The following is a 24,328-nucleotide window of genomic DNA, read 5'->3' as shown; positions in this document are numbered from 1 at the left end:
AGTGGATTTTGCCCGAGTTTAAAACAAAGCCCTAGTCTAGACCTCCTCTGCTTGCCTAATCTGATTAGACGGACAGGGATACGTGTGACATCCATATTGTGTCAGCATACCAGTACTGTCATCTTGCATAAATGCCACACCTATCCTGATCCTATACAGATGAGCAAACACTGAGGAATAAACAGGGAGAAAGAATCTCTAGCCCAGCGCTGCATTCAGCAACCCTACACTCACTGTATGTTCCCATCCAATTGTCCAGTGTCTTTTAAGCACAGTTTTCAAATACTGCAAGTATAAATACACAATTGTAATACATTTCCATCAATTGAGCTGCTGCCAATACACAGACTATACCTGCACACAGAACATAGTTACGCCAAACACACACCTGCCACAAAGGTGATTACGATTGTTCAAGGTGACAGCGTCCCAAGTCATTATTTATTTGACTAAAGTGTTTCTATCACTATGGTATAACTCTTTTAACGACAAAAACTCTTTAACCTCAAGAGAATGTTTTTAATTAAAATTGGACACTTCTATTGATAATAAAATAACCACTTGGATGGAAACATACGTAGTAAAATCCAGAGTGTTAATGTAGCTCAAAGTGTAAAAATGGACCCTTGCGGGTATCTCAGTTACTATATTAACCCTCCGAATTCTCCGGTGTAGGTAGTGTTAGCCGACATTCAGATAGGGCGTAGAACAAATGCGCTGCTCTAACATCACATCTTCTAACATCACACTTCTCTAAAGTGGACATCGTTCGCCGTCTGCCATTTCCACTATCGTTAGCGGTTAGTGCAGTGGTTCTCAAAGTAGATTCCAGGGACTCTGTGGGTCCTTTTATGGGGGTCTAAATTGACCCATACAAGTCTGTAACTCTGACAGTGTACAAATGGAACCAAATGAACCCTAGCGGGTCCATTTGGTTCCATTTGTACACTGTCAGAGTTAAGGAGAGACCTTGAAATGTAAACATTTGAGAAACACTGGGTTAGTGGACGCCGCGCTGTCGCGCGTGCCGCAGGCTAGTCGATGGGACCCTGGAAGATGAGACGTGTCCAGCCGGGAGTGCTGAGTGCGGCGGAGCAGAAGGGACAGACAGGCCTGAAGGCGTGAGTGCCGTGGGGCAGAGGGGTCTCGGCCCAGTACCTGGCTGTCCTCTCCGAGCAGACGTGGCCGCAGGGCACGAACCCGTGTGTGGGGGCTCCGGCGTCCACGTACACCGCGGGTTCACAGCCGAGCCACAGGGGCACGTAGGGCCCGATGCTCCGGCACAAGGGGCACTCCCTGCGGACGACCGTAGTGCCCCCCTCCCCTTCCCCTCCTCGCTCCTCCTCGCCGTTGGACCTCTGGCCCCAGTCGTGGCGTCCGTGGACGTGGCCGCAGGTGAGGTAGACCCAGGGCTGCCGCTCTTCGAGACTAGAAAGGGCAAATTTGGGGACATGACGTTATTCATGCCAAATTTACGTGAAAGTTGCCTGAGAGGCATTTTTAGTTGCAACACAAACCACGCAGATATATCCTTTCTTAGTCTGAATTATACTTTAAAAAAATTGTAAATCAGGCATTTTAGGTCACAGATTTTGGTACAGCATGACATGCAGTTTGACAACACACACACACACACACACACACACACACACACACACACACACACACACACACACACACACACACATGCACACATGTAGCCACGTGCGCACACACAAAACCCCTTTTGACAGAAACCTAATTGAAGGGAAAACCTATATTGCTTTATTCCAACACTGCATAAATAAGTATAGCCTACAGTATGTATCCACAATCATCAAGTACAACACCAAAACTGAGATTTCAAAAATCTCTTGCAGAGAACAGCACATTTATGCTATATTTCACTGAAATGCTGCTAGTGTTTCTTTATATTAAATTATGACTGAGGCGATTATAATTAACACACAGGTTAAATTATAAATGACGGCCTGCCTCTAACACAAGCTCACAACTAGAGCTCTTAATAGTCTGTCTGAATCTTGAAAATAATCGGATATCGGGACAAATTTCACGGGGTATACAGCACAGAAACGGATCTGTAAAAAAAGAAAGAAAGTCGGAACTGGGCGGACTCGGACGAGACCGTTACGGGGCCACTCAGGTTTGGTTTTGTCATTTGATTATTATTTCGGAACAGGTCGGAATCTGAAGAAATTTGACGGTCCATTTCGATTTCGGTTCATTTTTTTGGACCCGTGAAGAGCTCTACTCACAACCTCAAATAAAAGCATGTTAACTTATGCAGTCAAGGTAAATAAATGCTCTGGTTGCTAGGTAAAATGTTATATTTACAGATATTATGTTGTAAATTAAGATTGTATAAGACCTCTGCAGAGCCCCGGTTAAGAAACAGTGCTGTACAGTGTACAGTCTATGTTATAATATAAGCCCTACCTGTGGCTGCGCGGCAGGCTGGGAAAGGCCAGGGTGCTTAGGCCTACAGGGCACTGGGGCCGGGCAGCGTTGAGCTCCTGACGGAGAGCTTCCAGATGGCGCAAGGTAGGCGCACGTAGCAGCCCCTCTCCAGTACGCCACAGCAGGGTGGCACCGCACAAGTCCACCAGGGAGCCATCTCGCAGGGCGCTGCTCTCCCCTTCAGCCTATAGGGGGAAACACAAGACAAGATTGCTGTCAAGACTGACAACATGGCAAAGCACACACATAAGAAACACAAGCATGCACAGACACACAAAACAAACAACCTCAACTGACTGACCAGTTTTCCTCGGCTGGGCCCTGAGCGAGTCTCTCGGAGTGCGTAGACGTCTCCACACACAGAGATCTCCCGCCACAGGCCCTGCTTGGAGTCCTCAGGAAACCCCTCTGGGTGCATCACCAGCACACCATTGGTTGTCAGACCATCCATATGGCCATCTGGGTTCTTCCACTTGGTGGCTTTTTCCTGAGGAGACATGGAGGAGAGGGGATTGGATCACTCAGATCACTGACTTCAGTTTAAAGTGATAGTTCACCTATTATTGACATAAAGCTGTGTGAAATACTTGCCATTAAAACAGTGGTTAAAAATGTATTCATTGATTACCAGAGTCCCGTGGTCAGAGTTCTGGCCAGTTTCTAATGAATATTAAGTAGTTCCAATGGGGTGGGGGCCATTTGGCGTGGCCCAATCATTGAAAATAGATTAATCCACAAAACTAGCGTCATTTGTATTGTTGACCTATTTCTACCATATAGAGCGAGGTTTTGTTCTGATCAGCCTGCAAAGCACCTTGTTTTGGGGAAATACGTTGCAGCGGCGTAGTGATACTGGACAAAAAAAATCACACTCGTGTGAACTGAGCGGTGGTGTGTGTGTGTGTGTGTGTGTGTGTGTGTGTGTGTGTGTGTGTGTGCAACAGCGCCCCTCTTAACATGTGTGGTCAGAAAAGGTTACTGCAGGAGTGCAGGCTACGGACACGGAGACAAACAGACAAACAGACAGACAAACAGACAGACCCACACACACGGCCACGTATAGGAGCGTTGTGACCACCGCTCAAAAATAGTACCATGTGGCAGAGGGGTCAAAGTTGAACGAAAGTTGGTCTATTTGGTAGAAATAGGTCAACAGTACAAATGAAGCTAGTTTTGTGGATTCATCTATGTTTAATGATTGGGCCATGAGCCCCTGCCAAATCACCGGAACTACTTTATATTCATCTAAAACTGACCAGAACTCTGGTAATGAATTAATACATTTGTAACCACTATTTTAATGGCAAGTATTTCACACAGCTTTATGTAAAATATAGGTGAACTATCACTTTAAGTACGTTTGTTCAGTGCCAGACAGTTCAGCTTCATGGTCCCTCTTGTGGAAATTAGGCTGGTGGCAGTAGCATTAAAACTATACCAAAAGTAGTCTTGTGTACCGATACTCTAAATTCAGTGGGCCAGAACAGCGGCTACGCCCACTGCTTTGAAAACAACTAACATCACTGTCCCAATATGAAGGACGCCCTCAAGTATTTGAATTGGTTCTGCAATGCAAATAATCAGTTTTTCAATCTTTTAATTGTTTCCACACAGTTTTAACCCATTCATTGAATCTAGATAACCCCAGATCAGCAGGTGGAGATCCCTTATGGTCTGGCTACATGGGACTATAAAAGTAGCAAGAAAATAAAACCAGTAAGACTCCCTAAATCGGGAGATAAGCGACTGTCAGGTCGCATACACAAACTTTAGAAGGCAATGGTAGCCAATCAGTAGGGAATATGGGAAATGGGACAGATCCATGTTGATGACATGACTTTAGAGATACTGTGTACCGCTTTGCATGATTTGAGGGCAAAATCTGTAGGAGCAGTGTCCAAAAATGTGTTTTACTAGAATCGGCCTCATGGTGGTGCAAGAAGAGGGCCAAGTGAGAAATGAGGCAGGCAAGGAGTGTGTGTGCAAAGTTTGGCATGGATAGGGGCAACGGTGGCGGAGATATGAGTAGGGCAAAAGTGTGACGTGACTGACAGATCGACTGACAGACTGACAGCTAGCTGGTGGAGGTTTTGATAGTAAATCAAAACCTCTAGAAAACAGCATCAATAAAAAAGGCATGTAGCTTGACAAGTGTTGTCTCATAAAGGTGAAAAAATCATTCAAAAAGGTCACGTCAACGCTTTACTAAAGGATCTGCATACTAATGACATTGTTCTCCGATTCCCCGTTGTGTGATACTGTGATAAACAGCTCTACTCCACTCCCTTACACCATGTAATCATACTCTGTTTTATCGCATTGATTCCAAATTCCTGTCGCGTTTCCCAGTCACATTTCATTTTCTCTGCTTGCTCCGGCATGCTTTCTCAGCATTCTGTTAACAGGGTTCCCACACATCTTTACCAATTAATTTCCAAAACTTTTCCAGAATATTTAACCTGATTTCCAGGACTATATAACAATAATTCAGCTCAATAACAATTCGCTTACTCCTATGCGCAATGCCCAAAGACAGGTAGTGTATGCCAGTGGTTCTCAACCTTTTCAGGCCGTGACCCCCGAAATAATCATATTTGAAGAGAGTTGAGGAATTTTGTATAACACGGTTTTATTGTGAAAATAGCCGATCTACATGCTCACAACGCCTCGCAACAATTTCTGCCTCTAATATTTGACAATTTGGCCAATGTTTAATTTGTCATTTCAGTATTAACAAAATCAATAACGAAAGACAATGCATAGTCATTTTTTCAGTACTGGAAAAATATTTTTCTAATTTCAAAATATTTCCAGGAATTTCATGACTGTGGGAACCCTGTGTTAAGATGTCTTTGCGAAATCACTTTCCTATTGTCTTCCCTTCCAATGAATTTTATAAACTGAACCCACTGCACCAGTCCACTCACCCCGAGGAAGATGTTTTTGGACGAGTCAAAGCCAGCGGCGTAGATGCGTGCGGTGTAAGGGGGGTTGCGTTCGCAGACCACCCTGCAGGCAAAACGTGAGATGGTGCTCGGCGCCACGGAGGGGTCCTCCCCCTCCTTGCCCCCTCCGGAGGTGTCTGTCACCACAAAATCGATGGGACTTTCTGTGGAGCGCCCGATCTGCAGGGAGACGACACAGAACGTTTGTTTGAACATAATGGTTCTTCTGTTATCCACTGACAGGTAGGATAGGGTGTAATATACAGTACAATATGTTTAATTTCAAAGATAAGGGAAATTACTGTTCCCAAACTGTCCGAGAAACAGCCTCAAAGTGTATGGCATAAAACAGGGGTGGGCAACTTTGATGATGGCGAGGGCCACTATATTTCCACCTTCACTCCAGATGGCCACATTGCATATTGCTACGTCCTACTTTGTCATTCTAGTATCTCATACAAAAGAAGCAAAAATAGCAGATCTACAAACTCAAAACGCATTGCAGGAATCCTGAAATGTAACATTTTTATCTAATTTCAAATGCATTTAGTTATATAGTCTTGTTAACTTTATGAACCTAAATACAAATACATTGGACATAAAAAAAATACTTTTTAATACTACTATACTAGTCATTAAGCTACTAATATTGACTGACTGAATTAAAGCAGGTCATGTTTGGAATTGTAACAGCTGAAATCAGTAATATATCAGTATTCCGGTATTAACCTGTGGGCCACATTAAGTGAAGGTGGAGGCCGCATGTGGCCCCCGGGCCGCCAGTTGCCCATGCATGGCATAAAATGTTGATTCTTGTGATTTAGACCCGGTTGCATGTGCAAAGCAGCTTGCAATGATCAGGATTTGACATGCTTTCTACTTCCTTTCTCAGCAAATGATTGATCATCTTTATGCTATGTGCTGCTGCCTTCTCGCTGTACTTTATTGACGTGTAAAAGCAAATTAGTCTTATCTTCAAGGGGAAAACCAAAGCACTGCTGTTCATTTCCTTATTTATCTAACATTCACTAAACTAAATCTTTGAATCGGATAACCTATCTCCCATCTGAATGGGGCAACAATATTTACAATTTATGCCAGTCAAGAGTGAAGTCCGAGGAAACAGACAAACCAAAACAGCCAAATATCACATTATCTGAATTAAAATCATGTTTTTTTCTGTCCATTGAGTTTTATCAAATGGCTTCATAGCCACAAGGCCCCAGGCTACTAGTAGGCTGCAAAATAGCTTCTTCCCCCAGACAATCAAGTTTATGAAGGAACAGACCAGGAATAAGCTTAACAATAATAAGCTTAGGAAATGCTTCAAGCATCTCAGTGTGCCATGATGACTAATGTACATATTTAGATGGATAACAAAATAAATCATGAATACTGGATCTAAAGTTGAGATACAGGTGAGATGACAGTAATTCCTTAAGCAGGATTCTTTAATTTCCTCGAAGAGTCTTTCTGCTTTGAATGTATCTGGGTCCCACTTCTAAGCTGGCATACTATTTTTGGACTTCATGAATATTCATTGGCCCTGGTTGTGAGACATGGACGATCCTGCATGGTACAATCCCTTAGAAGTTAACTAAGCTCCAAATTAGAAATCCTTTATAACACTTCTCATCCACAGCAGAGAGTGACAGGACTGTAACGTCATATTGATGACGACAGGGTACTCCATATCGCAGATTTATGGATATTTTTGAGAGATCTAGACCGACTTTCCACGTCCAGGATAGTCTTCATATTATGGTAACCCCCGTGAGCCTGTGATGTGAAAGTGAGACATCATCAGTGACACCAGCAAGGTTTATATAACTGTCCACGTGCCAGATTAGTATCCGTATACAGTAAGGGCATTTTGCGCTTGTGACGACACCACCATCCACCGTCCACCAACAAAAAGAATATAGGATTATTAGGTCTTTTTAAATGCAATTATTTCCAAGGCATTAACATGGGACATTGAGGAGAGAGGGTATGGAGGACAGATGACCGCATGACATTACAGTCAAGTGGTTGGCATGCCATTGCCTACCTGAAACATGTCAGTGTCGTTGTCATGGCAATACTCCACCACCACTGTCTGGTTACGGGACAGAGTGAAGGAGATACTATGCTGCCCTCTGCTGTGGACGGCCTGTAACAACAAAATAACAACAACAGCTTTGAGTGGTGGTTCTCAAAAAGGACAACTGAATTGATTTGTATTTGGTCACTGACTCTTATCTGAAAAGTACATAGTACAGACAATGTTTCATTTTCAAATGTTTTCAGAATTTTTTTAAACAATTCATATAGGATCTACCATAGATTAAAGTCATTTAACAGATTATTGCTTTATTTACTTATTTTGCTGGGGACCCCACTGGAACCCCTTCAAAGACCCCTGGGGTCCCTGGACCACTCATTGAGAACCACTGGTTTAGATGCTTAAATGCAGTTGATCTGAAAGGGTGTGTTCCTTCAATGAGAGGAGAACCTCAGACAAATAAGTATGTTCTTTTAAACCGTAAACTATCCCCTTTGTACAAAAGCCTTTTTTCTCTAGGAGGATCTGAATGAGACACAACACGTTGTGAGCTTGTAGATCTGCAATTTTTGGAAAAGTGTGTGCCTCTAATGCCCATAGTAGGGAAGCCAGTTTTAAAGTAATTGATGAATGTATGGTTGCAGAAAGAAAACAAGCGTCTAATAAGCGTTGATCTAAAATCAGATTAATCTGAAAGAAAGAAAAAAGAAAATCATCATGTATCCATAGATACGCTCATACACACACAAACACACTATAAATACACACACAGAGACATAAACCCACAGTCCACATGTGTAGTGATCTTTCGCCTTTAGTGAAGAAACAGATCGTCATAGGAAGGAAACTAATGACTAATGGCATCCACTGATAACACGCACGCACACATGTTTGAATTACTTGTACTTGTGAGGATATCATCATCATATCATATCCCATTAAGACCTGAGGTCGATTCTACAAATGTCTTCTAAATCCCAACCTAAGTTTCTGAAAAACATACAGTATGTTGCTACAAATCTACAATATACCAGTGGTGCTCAAACCTTTTCATGTCATGGACCCCAAAAATGTGCCATGTATTTGGGTTAAGACGGAGACTTTATGAATGCCAATTATTATTATTTGTTTGGCAATTTAAACCCTAAAACATAAGCCAAAAATAGCCGACCTACAAGCTCACAATATGTCACGCAGCTCACACTGTGAACTTATAGATCAAATTCTTTGGGGTAACCGTCATTCCACTATACTTTGAAACACACGCACGCACGCACGCACGCACGCACGCACGCACGCACGCACGCACGCACGCACGCACGCACGCACGCACGCACGCACGCACGCACGCACGCACGCACGCACACACACACACACACACACACACACACACACACACACACACACACACACACACACACACACACACACACACACACACACACCTTGCTGTCCTGTGGTGTGTTGAGGATGTGCACGGTGCTGGGTTTGACACCGTTGGCCTTGGCTCTCCGGTAGAGAGCGAATCGGCTTTTTCTGCGACCGCGGTCTCCGCTGGGAAGAGAGCCATTATACCTGCACAGGACGAACACACACACACACACACACACACACACACACACACACACACACACACACACACACACACACACACACACACACACACACACACACACACACACACACACAAATGAACATGAAGCCAGAGAAACAAACACGCATCATGTAGATGAGACCAGACCAGACTAGACTAGAGAGTGAGTGAGAGTAATATATATGGTCGATTACCAAATATAAATGATATGTATATGTTTTGTATATACAATCTCATTGTCTCCAGTTCATGTCCTTTACCTCTCTCTTCCTTCCGTTTCCTGTCTCTCTACTATAATCCTTTCTAACTAAAGAAGCGCACAGTGACGTAGAGAGAGGAAAACAGTACATGAATATTTCTTTGACCTAATTTCAAGCACAAATCAAAGTACAATATAGGTCACCCCATTCTACACTGGTACACAAGGACAGACTCACAATATGTACCAAGAGTAGCTGCAACTATCCATGATTTTCTTAGCGATTATTTGGAATCTATGTATTCGATGAACATTATATTTTATACTTAGTTTAACAACTGTGTTGTGAAACAGCAGATCGACACCACAAATCAATGTGTTGTGAGCCTATGGTTGAGCTATTTTCACATTTCTTTCATGTTTTTTTTTTAATGTTTTTCGCTTATGACATGCCCAAAATAGAGATAGATTATTTAATTGATTAATTTATAAAATGGTGATCAAATACTTGGTTATATTGATAAGTTCGATTAACTGTCGCATCCCTAACCACAAGCATGGCTTAGCATCAGCTCATTTCATAAAATATATTATAATTTAGCCTTAGTGTGAGTTATACAAAGATACTAATCTATAGGCTCACAATCTTGTTCTGCTATTTTCAGTGCACAACACGCAGCAATGCATAAATCAGGGTTTTGGTGGAAGAGTCTACTACGGTTAAGATAAACATTTATTTGGCATGTGTAGGCCGACATAGTAGAAATTCATTGCATTGGAGAGGAGCTGAAACAATAACAAAGTCATCAATAAAGAGAGATTTCTGTGCATCTATTAGTAATGTTCCACTGTAAAACAAGCAGCTTTTCTCAAATGCTTTTTACAAAGCATTCCATGTAATTTTCCACTTATGAGTCATTCTACACAGAAAGATTATCGGTGCTAAATCTGAGAGTGGAATGGAGCCAAATGGAATGGACCATTAGGCTCTATTTGTACACTCCCAGAGTTAAATTAACATGGGGGATTTTACTGTGTTGAACCTCTGTTGAACTGTTGAAACTCGCCCCAGACAAATACCTCTTTAAACCCTTATTCACTCCATGCCCACTTGAAACTCACATCCACTGAGGGGGACACGTTCTGTCCCACTTCTCTTCATGTTAACAATGCAAGTCCTTTTCAGAGCCACAGAAGAATGATCACAAGCCATTTACTCACTGTCATTACCATACGGCTGCGCAACTGCTCTCGTTATGATTCCGAAAGAAGAGAAGGCCTTTTTTTGTTTTGTCTGTGAATGCGAGTAGATGAGCAAGGTCATTTTCTGCTTTGCGCAAATTGGTTGGAATTGATTGATATTTTTCATTCAAGAGTGCAGCGGTGTAAATTAATGTACATTTACTCAAGTTTGAGGTATTCTTTTACTTTACTTCAGTATTGACAAATTTCAGTACTTTTACTTCTACTCGACTACATCTCAGAGGCAAATATTATACTTTTACTCCACTACAATTATTTGAAATGATTGCAGTTGCGATCGCATTGTGAGCTTGTAGATCTGCTATTTAATTATTTTTTTAAATCTATTTCATTCATTTGAAAACTTGAAATGGGACATTCTGCATAATGAGTACTTTATACTGCCCTTCATCAGGGTCTTCATCCTCCTTTATTATTTGAGTGCTCAGATTGCTTCTCTATTTCTTGTGTTGTTGCCGAGTACATCGGTATGATGATCATACTTTATGTTCAACAATCTTCCCTTTTCCTGGGTTCAAAATATTGACGTAGTTGTGAAGCTGGCTGTCATGGTTTGGGTTCACACACAGAGGGCCATATGCTGCTTTTAGCTTTCGGCTAATCAGCAGTGCGTGGTACCTATTTAAAAAGACTATTCGGAGAGTGCCTGCCTGGTGGGCAACAAATGTCTATGAAGGACACAATGTCTGCCTTCACTCTAGGCCTGGGCTGGGCAATATATCGATATTATGACATGAGACTAGATATTGTCTATAGGATTGTAGTTAATATGATATGGCACAAGTGTTGTCCTTTCCTGGTTTTAATCACTTTACACTTCCAAAAGTGTTAAAGAATGGTTCAAAACATAGCAAAGATAGCAGATTTAATCGATTTCGACTGGTTCAATTGACTGTTTCAGCCCCTGCAATAACGTATTCAGATAAGAGTTGTTTTTTTTTTCTGTCGTGTGTCACTCCTGACTGTCTCTTGACGCCTCTCTTCCTGTAAGGCTGATTTATGCTTATGGAAAAAGTGTTGAGGCGCTGCATTGTGTGCTGACACTTTCTTCATTTGAAAATGTGTTATTTTTGTCGAGTGACATGTGGCATGGCACTTTCCCACTGAAGCATAACCAGATTTATAGACTAGAGAAGCTGTGTGTTCCATAGAGCCCGAATCTGCCCATGTTCAAAATAGGGCTGCAGTGATGATGATTTTGATTAATCTAAATCTATTATATAAAAACAATTATGTATCAACAAATCACTTAAGCACTTAAGCGTTGTCATGCAAAAATAGTGAAAATCTATAAGGCTAAAGGCTCTTTTCCACCGGCAGCGATAACGATGACGATAACGATTTAAGAAAGTGGGTTTTCAATTGAAGTGGATCGGCAGCTTCCACCCAACACCGATAAAGACAACGATAGCCGACAACTACATCGTTAGGATCAACAACGATGTGGTTAAGATCACAGTGATATGGAACTGGGTCTCTGACAAACAGCTCGCGATGCGCTCTGCGCGAGTGGCTGTTAATTGGCGCCTCTTCACATTGATGTCCGATAACTTTATCGGACATCAATGTGAAGGCATAATTATCGCTGTGATATTTTATGGCTATCGTCATCGTTATCGCTGCCGATGGAAAAGGGCCTTAAAGCTCTAACTATTTTCACTATTTTTTACAACTTTTTGCCTAATAAGTAAGTAGCCGTGGAAACCAAATGGTTCCTGAGCCATGTGATGTATACCCTCCTGGATATTTGATGTTGATAAATCAGCCGCTCAGTTCTATCTAAACCAAAATATATGTAGAGTGACCTTATTACATGGTTTCAGTTTCAACAATAACAAATGTTATGTTCTCAAACTAAAGTAAATCAATTGTTGACAGAAAAAAAAAGTCATGAGTTAATTACTCTGTGGACGTTTTAGGTTACATGATGAAGATTAACGACATACAAAACTACAGACAAAAGCAGAACATGGTGTTAAGTTACAGTAGTTTATAATGGAGGTTGAGAGTTGTGCCTCTCCCTTTGTGTACTTCAACTAACACGTAAGACAACGGTTTGTCATTTCCTGAGGTATATTCACATGGGACTGGTGCATAATGGTGGACCTTGTGGTTTTATTAACCAATGTACATTCATGTAACGAGTGGAAATCGGCTGTAATTGCAGCTGTTACCTGGGAAAGTACTAAACTTGCCACTGAAAACATGTATAACATGGTTAACCACCAATCGTTTGCTAGTTTCACCTGACTAGCTAATTAGCTTTTCTGCATGCTGCTCTTTTAAAGTGTATTTTTAAGGCATCTCCGCTTTATTGGTTAGTACAGTGAAGAGAGACAGGAAGGAAAGGGTGTGTGCGTGCGTGAGTGCGTGTTTTTGTGTGCCCTGTGCATGGGCGCTACAGAATGTTTTACTGTAGGCATTAAATAGATTGAGCAACATGATATGTTGTAGTCTTGCGTCGCCAGACGATCACAGATCTCTTCCTACCAATACATGTGGTGACATCTAAACAGCTGCTGACAAACCTAAACCTTCTGCTTTGTCAAAAAGAAAATCCCCAAAAGAAGGACCGCCCTAAGGTCTCTGCATTGGTTCTGCAATGCAGTTATTTTTTTAATTGCCGAATTGTTTCCACCCAGTTTTAGCCCACTCATTTAGATGTCACCAGACGTATCATTAGGCGGAGATCTCTGGTCATATGGCTACACGAGACTACATATAAAGTGACACTGTCTCTCATATAATTGCCTTTGTGTATGCAGTACTCTTTATATGCATGTACATTAACATAATATAGAGAGCATTTCTTGGTAAAATACTCAAGAGTGAATCGATGGATAGGGCCGGACGATATGATATGGCGATATGACAAACCAATATCATGGTTATCTCAAACTTTTGCCACGATTACAATTCATGATCGAAGTTGTAAGCTTGTGCTTCTGCTATTTTAGCTGTTTTTGCATGCAACCATTGCAGAAACACTGTATAACACAGTGGACTAATCGTTTTTTTTTTTTTACATAGATAAGAAGATATAAGAAATGTAAAACATTTATCCCCCCCAAAATAACCTGCTTCTCGATTATTCGAGTAATCTACATGAGCAAGATTAAGTCGGTCATTGGTTCTAAATGTTGGTTTTGATATATTTTCGGTTATTTGCCCACTCCCACCAGTGGAGGATCAATGGCCACACACACACTAGACTTAAAAGGTTCATTGTGGCGTCCAGGTGGCCCAGGGGTAAAGTTCCTGCCCACCACCGTGGAGGAGACAGGGGCTTGATTCTTCCATGGTGCCTCCGGCCTGGCCGGGCGCTCCAAAGAACACGATTGGCCGTGTTCGCAGGTGGGAGGCCAGCAGGGAGCGGAACTGGGAATGATGGCGTGTTCCTCCGCGCACGTTGGAGGAGACGTGGTTGTCTGTCTGCACCCCTCCACAGCACAACAGTAGGGGTTGGCAGTGACACGGGCTCGGGCTATAAAACATGGGGGGTATTGGCATACTGACTAAATTCGGGAGAAATGAAAAAAAAAGAACAGTTGATCAAAAGGTTAACTGTTCACAGACTGCCACTCAGATTGTACATGGTCTGCATTTATATGGCCCCATTTTCCGAAGTGCTTTAGAATGTGTGCTACATTCACACACAACGGAGGCAAGGCAAGGCATGCAAGGTACCAACCTGCTCGTCAGGAGCAGTTTGGGGGTCTTGCTCAAGGGCACAGGGGACACTCATGGCCTCAGGGATGCTTTACAAAGACAATGGAGAACACTTATTCCACCTCCATTCATGACCCTGCCTGTCACTTCAAACAGGGCCCTCGCTGGCAAGGGAGGAGGGAGGTTAGAGCACATCATGACAGAGGTCTGAGGCAGCTTGATAAACAGGGAGACTATGAGGCTTGAGACGAGCGATAAGAGGGCAAAATGGTGGGCGAGGGTGAAACCAGCGGTGTTTATCGAAGGAGATGAGCCAGGCACTAATGATGAAAGGTAAGAGAAGAGTGAAGAAAGAGAGAGGATGAGCATGGAGATTGGTATGGTGAGTAGGGTTGGGAACCTTTAGAACTTTAATGATTCCACTTCCTTAACGATTCCCTCTTAACGTTTCCGATTCCTCAACGGTTCCCTTTAACGATTCCTATAGTATAGGGGGTTCTAAATGGACCCTAACAGCTCTGTAACTATAAGAGTGTACAAATGGAACCAAATAGACCCTTACGGATCCATTTGGTTCCATTTGTAAACTCTCAGTCAAGAGTTATGGTGGTCCTTAAAATTTAAAAACTTTGAGAACCACCAATATTGTAATCGCATATCAGACGTGAAGTCCACACACCAGCTCTGACAGTGCGATAAAACCCGGTTCCAGAAACGGTTCCAAATGTGATGCAACCGATTCAGATTCCTCTATGTTGGATCCTGTTTTTCCAGTTTCGAATCCCAACCCCAATATTGGTGAGAGTAGTTGGCAGTGCCAGGTATTGGGAGTGGGCAGCGGGCAACAGGGATCGTTTTTTTTTTACATCTGAACGCAGGGCCGTTGAGGTTAGAGGGGCACCGCCGGAGAATCTGAGCACAAGCCGACTCGCCTGGCCAGTTCTTCTGTCCTGTTCACGCATGTGCACACACCACCATACACAATATGAAATATTCAAACCTTGCTTCTGCCCCTCGACACGGAGGTTATTTTTGTTGAGGGCCAAACCACCGAGGACGGAGGCCTGCCGCTCTGCGATGAGAGTCAGCACTCAGCAGAATGCTGGAAGCCTGGCTGACAAGGTGGAGGAGAAGGGGGGGGGGGGGTGTTGAGGAATGCGACAGAGACAACGTGAGGGTGGATATGAGCGAGATAAAAAAGCGAGGGTGCGAGATAAGTTGAGAGGGTGTATATGCGCGAGAGAGCTCATTAATACGGCAGAGGTGGATTGAGCGGGGCCGGGCGGGAGTGGGCCGGGCCAGGCTCCCTGGAAGGCAGGGTACAGCTGTACACAGTGTTCAGACTAACTAAAAGGTAATGATGAGTGACGGCAGGCAGCCACTGCAAACATCATATGCTCTGCTCTCTCTCTGAGGCCAGCATCCTCGACCACACAGGACATGTGATCACTGAGGCAGAGGCACACAGATGGAGAGTCAGGCCGTGCTTTTACATAAGAGGCAGGCCAGGGTGGAAATGTGATGTCTGACACCAGCATGCCACTCCACTCGGGCAAACCATTTACCTGGGGTATGATTGCTTGACAGGACAGGCCATTCGAAGTCACACTGATCAAATCTGAATGACCCCGCTGTGTCCATTGGATAATCAAATCCACATAGTACAAGAGGAAATACTACAGTAGGTATAGCCTACTGCAGTGGTTATCAAAGTTGGGTCCTTGAGGGGGTTCCAGGGGGTCGTCCCAGCAAAATGAGTAGCAGTGAAACAACGGCTATTTGAAATAGCCAGTATACAGGCTCACAACGTGTATCTGATATTATATCTGCTATTTCCCCCCAAAAATGTACATTTTTGAATCATTTTAACAATACAAATCTTGTATGGGGTTCCCTGGAACAAGATTTTCATCTAGGGTTGTGTGGCTAAGTAACACACTAATTTGGGGGTCCTTGACCATGAAAAAGGTTCGAGAACCCCTGGTATAGGCTACATAGGCTACTGTATGGCCAACTGCGGTTTCTGACTGTAATGACGGCGGTCAAGATCGGCAGTCCCAAATCCTTCAGTTCCAACCGTTTGGTTGAAGCCGATGGGGTGACACAAAATGCAAACCCACGCCATGTGGAGGAGGATGCGCTCGTTTGGCTCAGAGTCCGCATCACTTCCGTGCATTGATTGTTGGTACAGAGGGCTGTAATAGGCTCTTGTGTCGTAACAGTGGGAGGCGGGGGGGAACGAGAGACAGACGCGCTGCTCACTCAGTCAGTATTGCGATGCAGGGCTGCAGCCAACTCCATGTTCAGCAGCACAGACACAGAGCAGCCGGACAGGAAGACAAAAGCACCATAAGGTCACTTTATCTTTGGCATACACAGGAAGCTCCGCTGCAGGGCAAGAGGGAGCTATGCACACACACACACACACACACACACACACACACAAAAAGGCTGGGAATGACTCTGCGAGAGAGCATGGATGGGGGTCTTATTGGCTTATAGTATGTGATGTGTGAATGTGTAAGGTGACTGCATGCTTGCTTGGGGGGGTGGCACACGTGTGTGTGTGGTAGGGGGGGGGCTTCTGGTCTCTTCTATCCTTAGCATGACTGTCCCTCTGGTATGTCAGCCCTGTCTATTAGTTATAGCACATGAACAGACCTTTATGAAAGATTTTGTAGCAATGGGCATCTCTCATTATTGGTTTTATCGCCCCTGTCCCACTTTCTGCAGATCACAGATCCAGCATAGTATGACATCATATAGATGGATCAGCCTGAGCAATCGAGTGCTGATCCTACACCCACTCACTCCAACCATTGAAGAAAAGGAAAAAAATGGGAAAAAAAGAAAAAGGGGCTACATCCGTAGTAGTCTTACTACGGGTAACATTGCATCGTATCATCGTCATATATCATTTTTTCCGTAGAGTTTAGAAAACACACATGATAAAGATGCAGGACCAACACATATTTTCGCGGTGTGCATGGAGAGAACAGCCTTTAAAATCGACGCAAAGTTACTTTTTGTAACACCGCTACACCATGGACGGTGTGTTACAAATGACAATAGCTTGTCATTAATGGGGGGAAACGCCGGGGTTTCCTGTTATTACAACGTTATTACTATTCTGATATAACGCCAAATAACAGTGGATTAAAGCTGTCGAACTCTCACACGTCATCTTTCTACTTCTTCTTTTTTTAATCATTATTATTTGTAGCCTACTGACTGGCGCTACGGATGCACGTCTTCTCCAACTATGGAACTGTTTCTATTCTGTTGGTTTTTCTAACGGTGACTTACCCCAAAATGACCAACTCGCCGTATTTTATCGGGTCTTTAACGGGCACATCATCTTCGTCCGGTTTCGGTGAATTCATCAGAGTGGCGCGATCTTTGCTCCTATGATAAATCCGTCCTATTGCAACAGTAGTAGTAGTAGTGAGATATTAAAAAAGAGAGATAACCGCACGCAGTTTCCTCCTAAAAAAAACTACAGGGAAGTTATTTGGATTGCAAGTCTATTCAAGTTTGTGCACTGGCCCAAAGTTTTTGCAGCAGTCCTCTTCCTCGTTTTATGGTTTTAATTCCGTGAAGAATCATCTTTTTTTCCCCTCACATCCTCTGTATAACTGTGATGATGTGTGCAGTGCTATCGATTGAAGGCCTGGAGATCTGCTGTGTAGCAGAGGAGGGTACAAAAACAGCTAGGGGCAGGGAGATGGCCGTACCATGTTCCGTGAAAAGGGGTGTTTCAACGGCCGCTTTCCCGGATAGTAGAGGGTATGCTCAATTCGGGGATAAAAAACGTCCCCCTGCTGTTATTTACAAATGCGTGTGGGTATTGTGCCCGTGTTAAGATAGTTAAAACGATTATATAAATGCATTACACCGGTGTAAACGAGCGAGAACCCCCCCTCTTACGACCCCGGAATAGACTGAGCCGTGATGAAAAGCTGGGCTGACTGACTCATTATATGGAAGATAAAACAGGGCTTTTCACAATTTCCTGTCTCTTCCCGGCAATTTCATAGTGTCCCGGCAGATGTTGTTGTGGTTATTGCCATTTCTTGGCATTTTTGTGTACACGAATTAAAACATTAATGTGTAGTCCCGCCGGTTCATTATAGAATCTGACGTAATGTTGTATGTTAGGATTTGGGTCACCATCGAGCCCAGACACCTACGTCTGTGTTTTTTAATCACTCTGAGAGACAATGGAGTGACTGTAGTCTATAATGCTCTCTCTATGTCTCTAGCTGTCTGCCCCTCTTTTTATTCACTCCGTTTCCCCCTGTCTCCTCTCTCTCTCTACTATCAGCACATCTCATCTCTCTGCTAAAGCTTGTCTTTCCCGGCCGTCTGTCTTTCTGTCTGTCTGTCTGTCTGTCTGTCTCATACTATGTGCTTACTCACCGAGTTGCGACCACATGAGGGCAGTGCACTTCAGTTGTAAACTAGGAATTTCTGGACATCTGTGAAATTTGCCAATACCAAATGTTAGCCCATACTCAATACTCTGCTTACTACAGCTGCCTTCCAAATGTCTCCCCTCCCCATCCCTCTCTGTTCACTCAGAGCTATAGCCTAATTCTTATTACGTGACACGTTTGGTTTCCCAAACTCTGAAGTGTTCCTCAATTAAGGCCTCATTTTCTGTTCATTTTTTATTTATTTTATTAAGTAAGTAGCTAGGTAGGCCTGTCATCTAAAGGGGTACTGTCACTTTAAAAAGTAATCTTAAAATATTAGTTAATATGTTCATGATGTCGTTGTGAGAATGCACAATTATAAGCCAATCAAATTAATTGACTTTATTTAGACTACTTACTGTCAGGGCTGTATTAACCATTGGGCCGGTGGGGCCGTTGCCAGGGGCCCTTGGCTCTCAGGGGCCCTTATGGGGGAACTGGGCCGCATGGTCATTGACAATTTACTAAAATTAAATGTACACGTTCATTAAATATCACATGTGTGGGCCCCTTCTCTGTTGTCTACAGTTGCTTTCTTGGCCCACAGATGATCATCATGGCTAAAATTCTAGTTGCGTAGTGCACGTTGGGATGGTGGGGGGGCCCTAAAAAATCATCGGCCAGGGGCCCTCATGGGGGTTAATCCGTCCCTGCTTACTGTACTGGTCAGCTGTTGTTGGGGGGCGAGGGGCAGATTACCCTGTGACATGAGTTTCAGACTATTTCAGACGGTTTTCAGAGAGACCACGTGACCTACTGTATCATATAATTTTGGGACATGTCAGCGGGACTTTAAGTTATAATAAAGGCCATGCTTCATCATTAGGCCACACATAAACCTGCAGCTAGAAACAGCAATTACACATGGAAATCAACCTCCAAGTTACTTGTTTTGTGTTGACTGCTGTTTGATGAGGTGAAAAGCCCTTCATGGCTCCAGGCTTTTTGGACAGAACCCAGTGTAGGAGTGTCTTGTAAGGTAATCTCTTTACCCTCTACACTACATCATGTCTTTGTCTGGAACAGTAGCCTACCTGAAGCTCAGGTGCATGGACAAAAACATGTCAAAGCTTGCAAACGTAGGATTCAGTGCAGAGAGGGAAAGGCGAAATTAGAGCGTTGCTCTCCGAAAACATCAGATATTAAGTGAAAATACCAGATCCTTTTGTGATAATAACAGGTTGTCAGTGACAAGTGCAAAAACGTAAATCTAGTTGCCTTACATTAGGCCTATCTGTCTGACATTCAGTAACAATGTCCTGCTTTGGCAAATTCACACAAATTGACAAAAAGCTATATTCAGTCGCCAATGCCTTTTGGAATGGAAAACGTCGGTCATGTTTAAACATCGGCATGCTGGAGTGCTCAACTTTAGAGAGATACTGGATGGCAATAACAAGTGGAGAACTGGAGATGACTCATTCGTTACTTTAGGTTTTGTTTTGAAAGACACCCCACCCTGTGCTTACTGCTTACACATTGAGTGGCAGGAGGACACCACAGCAATAGTCCACCTTTTCATCAGAAACCTTGAGTCACCACCTGACCTCACTATAAGTGTTGGGTGGAAGAAGAGGAATAGTCACTCTCTACACAGTAAAATCCTGAGTGTTACGATAATTTATCTCTGAGAGTGAGCAAATGGAGCTGAAAAGGAATGCAAAAAGTGTTAAATGAACACTCAGAAGGTGGCACGCCTTCATCAAGAACTAGATAAACCAGATGTGATCAGAGGCTTGATATACTTTCTCTTTCTCTTTGTACATGTCTTTCTACCTTAATTTTATGGCTGACTGCCTCGATCTGCATTTTGGTAGAGTTTCACTGTCCAACTTTAGACAAGGTGCTTAGTCTCAGTCATTAAGAATGGAACTGCTCTGCTCCTCTCACTTTCCCAAAGGTCGTGACTGTGCCACCCAATCAGAGACACACTGGACAGTGAGGACTTGTCCTCTCCTCGGTCACCTCAGGCTCTGACGGAACAAGCACAAGCTCCAAAGAAAAAGAAATCCAGTTCCAAAGTTCTATGTATTTTATTAGTGATTATTCTATCGATGGCTTTTTTGATTAATTGAATAATCGAGAAGTGTGTTTTTTTCTCATTAGTCCAGTTCAATATATCCAAACATGAAGGTTCGTTCACATTTTTGGGGGATTTGTAAAACTATACATTTTTGGAAACTTCAGAGTATAACAAATCAGAAAATCCATGATTCCATTTGCAAAATCCCTAGGGGGATTTTTGACAGCTGCTGAAAGTTGGGGCCTATCCACTTACTATACTATAAAGGAAAATAATACCCCCCAAAAATCTGCAAATGCTTGCAATGGATTCAGAATAATTAAAAAACCCTAGTTTGACCCCTCACATGCTACTTAAAGCAGATTTGTTGTGGGTATTTTCTTCCTTTATATTATAGTGTATAGTAAGTGGATGGGCCCCAAATTTCAGCAGCTGTCAAAAATTCCCCTAGGGATTTCTCAAATGGAATCATGGTTTTCTGATTTGTTATACTCTGAAGTCTCCAAAAAGATATAGTTTTCATAATCCCCCGGAAATTTGAACAAAATTACACAAGCGACTTGACTACATGTTTTAAATGTATTATATCAACGATTCGATTAGCCACTTAAGAGTTATTTGATATCATTTGTCATCAGTCATGTTTAGTTGATTATTTTCTTCAATAATCAATAAAAAATATTTTTTATAATCGATTAAAACGATTAGTTTGGTTAACTGTTGCACTCCAGTTTTATTTGAATGAGAAAAGAAACAAAATTGGCATGTAGGCAGTGTTTCCATGGAAGTGTGTCAGCTGACTTCATTTGTCCATTAGGTCATGTCTCCCTGTGGAACAATGAAGATGACGAACCACTGGTCACATTCTGGACCCAGCTCCAGTGTGGATTATTTAGCAGTTTTCATTAGCGTCCACTCGCCCAGTGATCTCCACAGCATTGCAGTAGTCTTGTGAAGCACATCAGATTCCAGGAGTTCAGCACAGCACCGCTTCCTGTATGACTTGTGAGGATAACAGCTCTCCCTTGCCCGTTGCTGAGCAACTTTAGCATTCAGATGTTTAATGCTTGGCATCTCACCATGATGTTGATATGGAGGGCGGGTAGTATGACATTAATTACGGCCTATAGCAACTATAGGCTGTAATATAAGCTGTAATTGCTATAGTATAGTATAGTCAGTGGTGGGCAGTAACAAAATTATTTTACTTGAGTATACTTTGGTTTTGTTGAGGATTTGTACACTACTAAAGTAAAAATACTCTAGTAATAAAATGTACTTTCTTATTTGTATTTGAATGCTTATTTTTTTTTAAATGTACTTTTAAATACTTAAATAATTTAAAAGCAAGTACTTTGTGCTTTAACACAAATTTGACTGAGCAACTTTGACTTGAGTAATATTTGTCCAGGAATTAGTCTGACTCAAGTACTGCACTTGAGTACTTCCACCACTGCCTATAATCAAGGGCTTGGAGCACAAAGGGCATATTTTGACATTCTCAGAATTTTACAGGAGAGCTTTTCATTGATTGTTTACTATTTTTACTATGAAAACTGGCACATCTTGTCCGCGTATCTCAGTCTGTCTGTCTGTTTGTACGACACGCCTGACACTGTGGTTCTATGGGTTTGTCACTCTGACATCATGCTGTGATGTCACTGTGATGTCAGGGGAACCACTCTTAGCAGATTGGGTTTGCCGCTCTGACATCACGCTCTGCTTGATGTCCCTTTTATGCCCATATATGGAGATCGCTGATGTCATCACGAGTCACACTTGCAAATTAATTATGTCCTTGTCCGTTTTATGCCCATATATGGAGATCCCTGTCCCGATGTCATCAATATTAAGCGCATATCTGGGAATGCCCATATATGGGCATGTTCTGACATCACATTGTTGACTATCATGCAGGGGTCTCCATATATGGGTAACTGGTCCGATATACATCACTGGCCACCTTGCATGTCGCCCTGAGGCGTCTTACTAGTAGAATGTAATTACAAACAACATATTTAAGCAATCTATACAGATTAGGCTACAAGGAATTTATTCTAAAATATTCATTTTATGTTGTTTTGAATTAAATAACTACAATCAAAGAAAAGCTGTAAAATTCAGAAAATGTCACTTACAACCTTTGCGCTCCAAGCCCTTATAGTTCATAGTTCATAAGTTCAAGAACAGGAGGCAGCAACACTTTACAAATTTTCCTCTGAGGCTATGCTACTTCAGAATGCACATATACAGACTTGTTAAGATACAGTTAGAGTATCTCAACTCAGCAACAGAGTTCACATCACATTTAGAAATGTGCATTTGCTGCAACTCTTTCAAAGCTACAGTATATCTTGCACAGCAGAATCTGGATTGCTATGGTGTGACAGTGGACATTGGACCTTCCGTGTCAATTTTCCCACTTGCAGAGTTAAATTAACACACATTTTACTGCCGTGCTTGTTTCAATGCTAGTTAACATGGAGTATGATCGTTGTAGCCCGCAGTGCAGTAAAGAACTCATCATAAACACTATCCAGGAACCATATTTGGTGATCAGTTTATCACACATATTATGACTCAGAGCGTCATTGTGAAGATGTGGAATGTGTTACTCCTTCCATTACTATGCAGCTAGTGAATGTCTATATTGCAGGCCAAGGGAAAACAGGGGAGAGTGAGACCATCATTTGTTTTGGAAGTGCCCGTCGATGCAAAGTACACACAGATGATGAACACTGGAACACATTATGTACACGTGCACACATTCTTCCACTCTTCTCTCTCTCTCTCACTCACACACGCACAGACACACACACACACACACACACACGCAGGCACGCACGCACGCGCACGTACGCACGCACGCACGCACGCACGCACGCACGCACGCACGCACGCACACACACACACACACACACACACACACACACACACACACACACACACACACACACATGCACAACACGCACGCCCACACACACACACACACAGATAAAGAGGGAGATACTGTACGGAAATGATGTCACAGCTCTAGATTTATGCGTTGAGTATTTAGTTTGAGGGCCTGCTGCTCCACACATGCACCAAATGCTCTCTATTCCTGTTCTCGGTTATCTAATAGCAACAGGGAGGAAGTGCATGCAAGGCATCACTTCGTCTTGTTCCGATTCATTCCTGTCACATTGCTCATTGTGTAACTGATACGTATATAAACTGTCTGAAATCATTTGACCTCCTCAATTAGGCGGAGGGAATCAAATCTGTAAAATGTTATGGAACATGGATCTGTGTACATTTTGATAGTTTGTTTTTGTATGAAATCCAAAGTGACAATATAACAATTTAACCCTTCATACTTACAGTAGTTGAATGGGGTCCCCCAGGGCTCTGTACTAGGCCCACTATCTCCCTCTAATTCTTCAACGACAATAGGCCTTTTTTGGACGATGGCCCCAGGTTGCTTACCGGTAAACAAACCAATATACAGTGTATACAGGGTATCTGCACATTTCTAAAATGACAATTTAATGAAAAATAGAGACCATTACTACGTCAAAAGTAACCAAAGACTAGACAATACTATAAGAATTGTCAAAATGGTCAATTATTATTACATAAGAAAGGGGCAAAAGATTTGAGAATAACAATGTTAGCTT

At 42.7% G+C, this 24,328-nt stretch overlaps 1 protein-coding gene across 1 annotated transcript; it reads right to left on the bottom strand.

The window, feature by feature from the left end:
- Positions 1 to 1,015: 1,015 nt before the first annotated feature.
- LOC308300425 (E3 ubiquitin-protein ligase pellino homolog 2) lies at positions 1,016 to 17,584 on the bottom strand. Its single transcript, XM_080744263.1, has 7 exons — positions 17,478 to 17,584; positions 8,892 to 9,021; positions 7,453 to 7,554; positions 5,385 to 5,582; positions 2,759 to 2,944; positions 2,437 to 2,642; positions 1,016 to 1,428 (listed from the first exon to the last, which is right to left on the bottom strand). Exons 1-7 carry the CDS (start codon positions 17,552 to 17,554, stop codon positions 1,035 to 1,037), a joined length of 1,293 nt encoding a protein of 430 aa, XP_080600389.1. The 5' UTR covers positions 17,555 to 17,584; the 3' UTR covers positions 1,016 to 1,034.
- Between the last annotated feature and the right edge of the window lie 6,744 nt (positions 17,585 to 24,328).

This window comes from Nannobrachium achirus (assembly GCF_963921795.1).
Source record: "Nannobrachium achirus genome assembly, chromosome: 16".
NCBI lineage: Eukaryota > Metazoa > Chordata > Actinopteri > Myctophiformes > Myctophidae > Nannobrachium > Nannobrachium achirus.
Note: the sequence above shows the minus strand (reverse complement) of the source record. Positions and strands in the feature narration are given on the sequence as shown.